A 10600-nucleotide genomic window follows, 5' to 3' on the forward strand; every position below is an offset into this window, starting at 1 on the left:
ACGAGGCTGTGAAACCATCTCATAATTACAGTAAAAACTTGTATTAAAATCATTACTAGACCATTAACACAAAACATGCATCCATTATCTATACCGCTTATCCTCACAAGTCCGTAACCCGAGCCTATCCCAGCTGTCAATGAGCAGTAGGCAGGGGACACCCCGAATTGGTTGCCAGCCAATCGCAGTAAACACAAAACAATCAAATGAAAAGAGCAAGTACACCAGTAACTGTACTTGTACTGTTCAAACAACAGAACAGTTCAAAGGTCGCAACCGCCGAGAACTCGCTGTGCTGTGCTCTCGTCAGCTTCATAGCACATTCATCGTGTCTGATGGCGTCCATGAGCATGATTACGATTATATTTGCTAAGTTGAATGTGGGCCCCCCTTTCAAACGCTTGAGGCACCTTTTCATAATCAATTACCAACAGTGATCACTGAAACACACGACGACATGTTGACATTTGTGTGACACCAAGCCAGCCATTCAAAAGATGGTGCAGTTGTCCTCACTTCGGATAGTTTGCGTAACTCACATAGCATTAACAAGTATTTCTCAAACATTTATTGTATTATACATTTGTGATTGGATTGGAAATTTTGATTGTTATTAGCATGCCATTGTTAATCTTTGACGTGTTAATCTTTCATATGACTTTACTGTGAATTAAATCGCATTTTTTTGCACCCGTCACATAAAAATAATCAGTGTTGTGCAATTCAGATACAAGATACATTGACTCGACTGTATTTCTGTTCATTTAATTGCTTTTTACAAAGTATGACATAATTTCTCTGAAGCCAGAGACAGAGTGAATGAGATAAAACAAAACATAAGTGTTTCTAAATGATTTGGACAGATAGTCTTGTCACATAATTGAAAGCCACTCACTTGGAGGTATTCTGGAGTTTGCACCCACACAATCCAACAGCCGACTGTTTCTGCTGTTTTATGGAAGGGGTTGATCTTTGCGGCAGGACTATTGCAAACTATTTAACAAAGCTGGATTCCACTCAGTCAAGCCAAAAAGGAAAAAGCTTAAGACAGACCAATAATTTAACATAAATCCTCTTAAGAGGACTAAAAATGGAAATTGTAGCATGATAAAATCAGCGGCACATCTACCATAAAGTTCAAGGAAGAAGGTGCACATGTCTTGGTGAGCTATAAAAAGCCAGCGGTGGGCACGTCTGTCTGTCAGTCATCCTTCTGTCATTTTTTCAGGCCGTCCGTCGTCGGCGGCGGCGGCAGCCAATTGGCATCGAGGACGTATTTACTACTTGACACAGAGGCGCAGCACGAGTAGACTCGAGTTAAAAAAAGAAAACAAAGCAAAAAAAAAAAAATAAAATACTGTTTAACATATTTGGGAACCACATGCCGCAATGACAATATCCCATTTTGTTTTTATTTCACCAAACACCACACGTGTGTGTGTTATTTTTAGGTGTTGTTTTTTTGCGTGCATGTGATGTAGTAAGTGCATTCTCGATGCTGACTGGCTGTCGCCGCCGGACCAGGCCGGCCTGAAATAGTGACGGAAGGGTGAGTGACGTGCTCCCCTCTTGAAATACAACAGTCTTCAAAGAACAAGGCATATTTGGGCAGAGCAGCTACCCCATGTTTTGGCGGTTGCCGTAACCTCTGCGATGATCGTCTTTCCAGTCATCCCACTTCCTGGCCTTCGTCAAAGAGTCTTCATCATCGTTTTCAACTTGTTTCTCCCTTTCTTCTTCTTCACGCTCCTTTGCATCAGTGTCCTCCTCCACTTCAACCCTCCTGGGAACTCCCTGATCAGGCAGGACTCCATGCTTCTTGTGCTGATCATACCAGTCATCCACTGTCATGGTGGGAAGGCTAGGATAGCCGGCCCCAAACACCTGAGCCTGGAGAGCCAACAATTATTATGACATGAAATCGAAATCGGCTGCAACTTATCACATCCGCATCACAACCTATACGCTCACTTTGTCAGTGGACAATTCTGTGGCATCAGCTAATGAATGGTGGAAGACACGCAGAGGCACAACTTCTGCCTCCCAGCGCAACGGCGTTCCTCTCACATGCATGACAACTTACCGGTAGGCTAAAAATAGATTCGCTTCCGGGCTCACATGCACATTATGTTAGCGCAGAACAACCCTGGAGTGAAGGAAGTTGTGTTTGCTGTGACGTACGATCAATGACGTCATTGATAGATGGCGTAGAATTATAACAAACTCCATCAGCAATTTTGCATGAAATGCAAAATATCGACGGATTTAGATCCACTCCATCAAATCCTGTAAAGTCTATTTAGTATACATAAAAGTTTGGATCTTCTAGTTTAGGCTTACGCTAAAATAAAGGCAAATGAACCATGAATTAATATTCAAGACAGTTGATTTATCTACTTCAATTAAGAGTAATTAACTTACTCAACACACTGCAGCCTTTTAACTAGTGTTCACTACAACAACTTCACAAAATTCTACCAAGTAAGTGTGACATAAACATAAAATCGCTAAGTCATAAGTCAATGATAACAATGATATAACAATGATGCAAACAAATGTGTGGCTTCATCACTTCAACTTTCCACGTTTCATGAAGCAGTGATATGTAAAAATGTGGTCTTGCACTTTTTAAGCACTGAACTTTAGACACTAAATACAGTAGATACAGTGGGTCCGGAAAGTACAGGCAGTCCTCAATTTGCGAACGAGTTCCGTTCCTACATTGGCGATGTAACAGGAATTTCGGCGGATGTCGGATTTCACCGTTGTTAAAGTCGATATTTACATCAAAATGCTTGGTATTAAAAAACGAAAATACAGGCAGTCCTCGAATTACAACGTACGCGACCTACGACGTTTCGACTACGACGCCCGTGCCTCCTCCTTCTCCATTTTGTCCCCAGCACCATAGTGACTACGTTTACATGAAGTCAATATTCGGGTTAAAGTCAAAATTCCGAATTCTGAAACATTCTGAATATTCCGTTTACATGATTGAGCGGACAGAGTTGTTACGGCATCTGAATAACCCACTTTGTACGGCGACACACGGCGTCATGACTCAAATGGACGTCATTTCCGCTTGTTACTTTCAACTGTCAAATATAACACTTGATATTCACGTGACTCACCACATGAATGAAGCGGCCGGTTTCCTCCTCTCTCCAAAAAGTATGCTTTTGTGCTGCGTCTCTGAGCTTGTTTACCTCTGCTTATGTATTTGCGATGGGTTTTGCGCCAAACAACGCACTTCCTGCACTACAAAGACCAGCATTCCTTGCGGTTGAGCATGCCCAGAGTGTCTCGATCGCGTCTCTTTGCGCGCCGGCAGTGTCTTTACCTTTTTCGCCCTCCTCCTTCTCCAGCCACTTCTCAGCAGTAATGCGAAGTACAGCATATTATGCTTTTTATTTGAATATTATTTCCGTTTTTTTTATACAAAGTATTTTGATGTATATTTCGAATTTAACGGTTAAATCCGACATACGCAGAAATTCGTGTTACATCGCCAGTGTAGGAACAGAACTCGTTCGTAAAATGAGAACTCCCTGTACATTAATATATAAAGCATAAAGACGCTGTACTTGGCTCTACTGTGCGCTTAGCACAACTCTGCGCATGCTCAACCGCAAGAAATGCTGGTCTTTGTAGTACAGGAAGTGCTTGTATGCGGAAGTGCAGTGATTGGCGCACAACCACCGCAAATACCCAAGCAGAAGTAAAGAAGTTCAGAGACAGAGATATTCAGAATGTTTCAGAAATCAGAGTTTTGACCTTAAACCGAATATTGACTGCATGTAAACATAGTCACTATGGTGCTGGGGACAAAAGAAAAGTGGAAGAGGCACGGGCGTCGTAAAGTCGAAACGTCGTAGGTGCGTGGGTCGTAATTCGAGGACTGCCTGTATTCAGAAATTTTTCACTCTGTGTCATTGCAGCCATTTGCCAAAATCAAAAAAAAGTTCATTATATTTCTCACTAATATACACTCAGAACCCCATCTTGACAGAAAAAAACTGAAATGTAGAAATTTTTGCAAATTTATGAAAAAAGAAAAAATGAAATATCATATGGTCATAAGTCTTCAGACCCTTTGCAGCGACCTTGATATTTAACTCACATGCTGGCCATTTCTTCAGATCCTCCTTGAGATGGTTCTGCTCCATTATTGGAGTCCAGCTGTGTTTAATTAAACTGATTGGGCTTGATTTGGAAAGATCTATATAGGACCTTACAGCTCACAGTGTATGTCAGAGAAAATGAGAATCATAAAGCCGAAGGAACTGTCCAGAGACAATTGTGGCAAGGCACAGATCTGGCCGTGGTTACAAAAGAATTTCTGCAGCACTCAAGTTTCCTAAAAGCACAGTGGCCTCCATAATCCTCAAATGGAGGAAGTTTGGGAGGACCGCAACTCTTCCTCGACCTGACCGCCCAGCCAAACTGAGCAATCGTGGGAGAAGAGCCTAGGTGAGAGAAGTAAAGAAGAACCCAATGAACACTGTGGCTTAGCTCCAGAGATGCAGTAGGGAGATGGAAGAAAATTCCACAAAGTCAACTATCACTGCAGCCCTCCACCGGCTGGGGCCGATTGGCCCAATAGAGCCCTTGGCCGCATAGAGTTTGCCAAAAAACACATGAGAAATAAGATTCTGTGGTCTGATAAGACCAAGATTAAACCTTTTGGTGATAATTCTATGTTTGGAGAAAACCAGTCACTGCTCATCACCTGCCCAACACAATCCCTACAGTGAAACGTGGTGGGAGCATCATTTTGTTGGGGGTGTTTTTCAGCTGCAGGGAAAGGTCGACTGGTTGCAATTGAAGGAAAGATGAATGCGGCCAAGTACAGAGATATCCTGGAGGAAAACCTCTTCCAGTGCTCAGGACCTCAGACTGGGCCCAAAGTTTACCTTTCAACAGGACAATTATCCGAAGCACACAGCTAAAGTAACAAAGGAGTGGCTTCAGAAACACTCTGAGACCGTTCTTGACTGGCCCAGCCAGAGCCCGTACCTAAACCCGATTAAGCATCTCTGGTGGGACCTGAAAATGGCTGTCCACCAACATTCACCATCCAACCTGACAGAAATGGAGAGGATCTGGAAGGAAGAATGGCAGAGGATCCCCAAATCCAGGTGCGAAAAACGTGTTACATCATTACCAAAAAGACTAATGACTGTACCAACTCAAAAGGGTGCTTTGACTCAATACTGAGGACAGGGTCCGAATACTTATGACCACATTATATTTCAGTTTTTCTTTTATGATAAATTTGCATACATTTCTGTTTTTTGTTGGGGTGCTGTTGTTTTGCTGGGGTGCTGATTGCACATTAAAGAGAAATAAAATGAACTTTTTTATTTTGGCAAATGGATGCATTGACACAGAAAGTGAAAAATTTCAAGGGGTCTGAATACTTTCCATACCCAGTGTAAATTAAATACATACATATAAAACAATAAAGTCTACCCACCAACCTGAAGTGAAGCTGAGTATTTTTTATAGTTTTTCCCCCCAAACTGCAGCCATGGCAATTTGAAAATTGCATTCAACTACATTGCACTGTCAATTTGAATTTGATGAATTGCTCAGCCCTCCCCATAGCCAAACTCACCTGCATAGCATCCTTGGTGAGGATGAACGGTTTCATGGGTGGCCTGCTCGCTCTCGCAGGCTGTGCAGGCCCAAGCTGCATCTGATCCATACTCTTGAGTATTTCCATCTCCTGGTCTATGCTCTGTACTTCATCCAGGCACACAATCACCCATTTCCGCACATTGAGCAAGTAGAAATCTCTGCTGGTTTCATCATCGGCCTGTCCACTCTCCACAGATCTCCGCACATCTGCCAGTCTGGCCTCCAGCTCCTTCTTCTGACTGTATCGCTCAATTTTAGCTTGTCTTTGTGCAGCCATGGCAACCAAGTTTGATGTACTGGGCATAGCCTGAGGAAAATAAAATGTATAGTTCCTAATTACAAATCAAACCAAGTCGAACTTGTCTTGACAGAACACATTGGTATACAAAAAAAAATGCAACTCAAAGTGCTGTCCAATAAAAATGTCCAAAACACAACATAAAAAGGAAGACCCGCTACCGCCCTCCCTCCCAACAAACCCAAAGACATATATCCGCCAGTACATCAGCACTCGCAATACACACACACCCACACACACACACAACCTGATGAACTGTGTTAAAAAAGACATGACAAGGCACAGAGAAACCATATGAGGAAAGGGTACCCAAGCGGGGCTCATTCACGCTGAGGGGAATGACAGCCCACGGGCCACAGGGAGTGCCGCCATCACAGAGACCCCCGGCCCAGATTAGCCGTAGAGACCCCAGACCTAGTGTAGAGGCCCCCGGTCACCTGGACCTAAGGAGCCCCTGCGATGACGCCCCCCCACGGGAAGGGCAGCCACCCCCCCAACGCGGAGGCCCCCCATGAGGAAACACTGGAGCTAAAAGCTGAGAACAACAGAAAACAACAAAACTAAAAGACAAGACAGTAATATAATCACACCACTGACAGATCTATAAAAAACAGCATCATTTAAAAGGGATCAAGCAGTGCTTCTTTGACATCATTTGTTGTTTGGTTTTATGGACTATTTTGTGCGCTCTGGCTACTGCATTTTGATTGCGTACTTTGGTTATCTGTTGACACTATCGGTTTTTCAACAATGCCGCTTTAGGACGCTGGACTTTAAAGAATGGACTGAAAGACTGCAGTGAGTGGGCTTGTTTTAAGGCTTGCTAGCCGGTGACTAGGCTAACAACGCTATACAAGCGTTGGCTGGTACCAACATGGACCCCAAGAAGGCGAGATTAGTTATGCTCAGATACAAACATGATGCACAACAGCAGAACGACATTTAGGGACAGCACACTAAAAAATCGGAATTTAAAGGAATATGAAGATGGAATCTGACTGAACATGGAACAGGAAGGACCCACTGGACATGAACTTCTTCTCCAATGTTAAAATAAAAGTGTGTCAAGATTTCTTGCTTTTTCAATGTTCAGTATTTAAAAACACACACCATTATTTTCAGTTATATGCAAAAAAAAAATGTTATATCACGTTAATGATTTTTTAAAATGTAATTGTAGGTGAAGTAATCGCTTATTATATTACATAAGCCGCACCTCCCCTACAGGAGGCTGCCATGTTTCGCTGCCATCTTTCTGCTACGGATACCAGAAGGAGACAAACTCTGCGAACGTAGTTCCTCAGCATCATGACTACAGCATGTGTAAGAAATGCTCTGTACTTACTTCATCACTGCAGGGAATACTAGAAGTCGTTTGTTATGATCAGTGTTGGGGGTAACGCGTTACTTTTGTTACATTTAGGCAGTAACGACGTAATGTAACTTGCTACTCCGATTTTTTTTGTAATATTATTACAGTTACTGATTCTGGTAACAAATTTCAAGGTCATAATACATATATTGACAACTGTGTTTTACATTTAACAAGTAGGTCTGACGGTTCTGACAACGTGATTGCGCTAGTCAACCCTCTTTCTAGCAATTCGATTGTCTTTACACCATTGACATCAGCTAAGAGCGCAGAGAAGTTATTGTTTGTGACAATAATCACTGTCACGGTTTCATAAAATAAAATGCAAATCATAGACACAAAATACAAGCAGGAACAAACCTAAGTAAAACGAAGCGAATAAACTGCAAAAAAATAAGTCACTGTGCTTTTTAGATATGATTTAATGAACTTAGTGCCATCAATTGCCATATGTAAAACGTAGTGATTCTGATTGACTGTTCACAATCAAAATGCAAATCATCTGCCGGTGACAAATGACGTCACGCTACGGCGCCATCAATCGGACAAACTACAATAGACGCCATCATTAGAGTCTGATGCGCTCGTTTCTTATTTACCTTTTTTTTCAAATCACCTCAAAACTTTGTCTCCATGTAGTAAAAGAAAATTAGAAATAACTGAACTTTCAATTATTATAAATAGAAAAAATAATAATGAAAAAGGAAAAAACATTTGGTCAGGTCAGTTTTGACTTCAATACATATTTTTGCTTTTAATACACATGCCCTGTCTGTGTGTATCAATCTATCTATCCATCCATCCATCCATCCATCTATCTATCTTGTTAGACCAATTATATATTATATGTTATGTATCACTATTATTTGTGTGTAAATGGCAAATTGACTGTCACTTGTATAGCGCTTTTCTACCTTTGGTACTCAAAGCGCTTCACACTGTACCTCATCACCCTCCTGATGACGCAGCATCGGGAGCAACTGGGGGTTCAGTATCTTGCTCAAGGATACTTCAACATGGTCACAATGGCCGGGGATTGAACCCACAACCTGCCGGTTGGGAAAGGACCACTGTACCACTGAGCCATCCCTGCCCCAGTGTGTAAATTAATTTGAGAGTAATGATAATTTCATTTGTGGTTTACATTCTGTGATTATTTATTTACTGGACAAAATATCAGTTCCAATATTTATATTTAAAAAAGAAATCTTATTGATACAAATATTGATCAAACGCAGTGATGTCCCACCACACCATAGAGTCAAAACATTTAATATTATAGACCACACTATATAGTTAAATATGCTCATAAGTTAACTTTACCAGCTAGAGTATGGCAGCAAATTTTGCATTTTCCTTTTAAGGTCTTGAAATCATTATTGAATAAATGAATCCCCGATTTTTGAAAAAGTACCTTAAAAGTAACTTAAACTTCAGTAAAGCATTACTCTACAAATAGAGTAATATTGTAAAGGTGTACTTATTACTTTCACATGCAAGTAACTAGTAATATGTAATATATTACATTTTGGAAGTAACTTGCCCAACACTACTTATGACATTGTGCTTTGCACCTCTGCTGAAGAAATTGGTGGTAGGCTTGCAACGGATGGTCTCTCTGAGGCACCGTAGTATGTATGCTTCAGACTGCACGCAAACCTAGGTCGTTACCTTCTATTATTTCACCACTAGATGGCACTATACTACACAATGTGTCTTTAAGGTGTTGGATGTTGCGACACAGGTGGTTGGGAAAATTGACTGCATCATAGTAGAGATCTGCATGGGAAATCTACTTAATATTTAAAACAAATATATAAATAAAATCATTCTTAGGTGCATATATAGAGCACATCATTCTGGTGTCAAATGTCGTTGGCCAGACCCTTGAAGTGCGCCACATGGATAAAAGCCCCTTTAGTTTCATGGCCCCAATGGTCAATTTGACGCTTACCATGCAGGTGGAGGGGGCATTGTCCGCTGCTTCGTCGGGAACTGTGCTGTCATTCGCCGATTCCGGCAGATGAAACTGGGATATGTTGTAGTCTTGACATCTCTTCAAGAAATCCATGAAGTAAGCCCGGGCTGTTTGGATAATCTCCAATCGTTTGTCTCGACCTGTCAGTTTCATGGTCAGGGCGCCTAAGAGTGCAGGGCTCAGCAGATATTTCAGGTCCGCTGTGGCGATCTCCTCCAATTCTTCATTGGGACTGAACAAGTCCAGCTGAGCAGCCATTCTGGATGTTTCTTCGAGCATCCCGACCGCACGTTTAACTCGGACCTGAACGCTGTTTGAAGCAAGAGGATCATTGGTATTGTCTACCTCGTCAAATATCTTCCATCCGCGGTCAAATAAATCCGATAATTTGGGAGCTTCGGCACCTGAATGCGAATTCTGTCTGTCACTGCCGCTTGTTTCACATTCCGCCATGTTGGTACAATTTCCGGAAACTGTCTTCTTCGTTTTTATCATTGCAGGGATTCAAGTGGATATTACTGCCACCTATCGGTGTAAAATATTAGGCCAAACGCATGATCCATCCATCCATTATCTATAGCGCTCATGAGTAACTGAAATTTTCGGAACACGGGAGACATGAACGGAGCAGTTGTTGCAATTAATGGCTATGCAGCTAAATATCAAGTCTTATTTACATTAACCTTTTAACCCCCCAATATTTTGGCATGCTTAAAAATGGGACGTTTCATTACCCAACATAATGATGATCATCTAATTCCATGTTGTGTATCACATCCAGATGTAAATAAATGGTCACAAATATGTCTTTTGATGTAAAATCCAAATGTGTTGTTTAGTCTACAACTTTGTTCCAGTCCTTGGTGGGTATATTTACCAGTTGGTTGACAACAGGGGTGGAGCCATGGGTGGGCATGGGTGTACACCCGCCGCCCAGATTGAGAGACTGCCCACCCAGCTCGATTCATAAAAAAAAAAAAAATTAAATCATTATTAAATTACTTCATATTATTCAGTTTACCATCTTATTTGAATATACAATGTGTCGGGACAGGAGGAATGTCATTGTGCTCAGTGAGAGAAATATTCGGGCCCATCCTGATTTTTCCAGGCCCACCCATTAGTCTCGTTCTGGCTCTGCCACTGGTCGGCAAACTAATTTACTGTAGATACATAAGGAATGTTGACTACACTGTATGCAGGCACACAGTTTTAAGAATTGGTTCACTAAAAATTCTAATTTTTTTGTGTGGATCGGAGCAGAATACAAGGTAGAAAAACAATGGTTGAGCGTATTTCACAACACAGCAAC

General features: G+C 41.6%; 1 protein-coding gene across 1 annotated transcript; it reads right to left on the reverse strand.

Annotated features, from left to right (window-relative positions):
• Positions 1–744: 744 nt before the first annotated feature.
• On the reverse strand, positions 745–9776 carry igbp1 (immunoglobulin (CD79A) binding protein 1). The gene is made up of 3 exons (XM_086023977.1): positions 9265–9776; positions 5618–5947; positions 745–1890 (listed from the first exon to the last, which is right to left on the reverse strand). Exons 1-3 carry the CDS (start codon positions 9739–9741, stop codon positions 1618–1620), a joined length of 1080 nt encoding a protein of 359 aa, XP_085880103.1. The 5' UTR covers positions 9742–9776; the 3' UTR covers positions 745–1617.
• Positions 9777–10600: the final 824 nt, after the last annotated feature.

The sequence above is a fragment of the Filicampus tigris genome, chromosome 2, assembly GCF_054856515.1.
Source record: "Filicampus tigris isolate MCC_2025a chromosome 2, RoL_Ftig_1.0, whole genome shotgun sequence".
In the NCBI taxonomy this organism is placed as follows: Eukaryota; Metazoa; Chordata; class Actinopteri; order Syngnathiformes; family Syngnathidae; genus Filicampus; species Filicampus tigris.

Coding starts and splice junctions, on each gene's coding strand:
- igbp1 (XM_086023977.1), bottom strand. CDS start 9,741: ATGGCGGAATGTGAAACAAGCGGCAGTGACAGACAGAATTCGCATTCA. Junction 5,948..9,264: donor ATGCCCCCTCCACCTGCATG/GTAAGCGTCAAA, acceptor TATTTTCCTCAG/GCTATGCCCAGTACATCAAA. Junction 1,891..5,617: donor TCACCAAGGATGCTATGCAG/GTGAGTTTGGCT, acceptor TTGGCTCTCCAG/GCTCAGGTGTTTGGGGCCGG.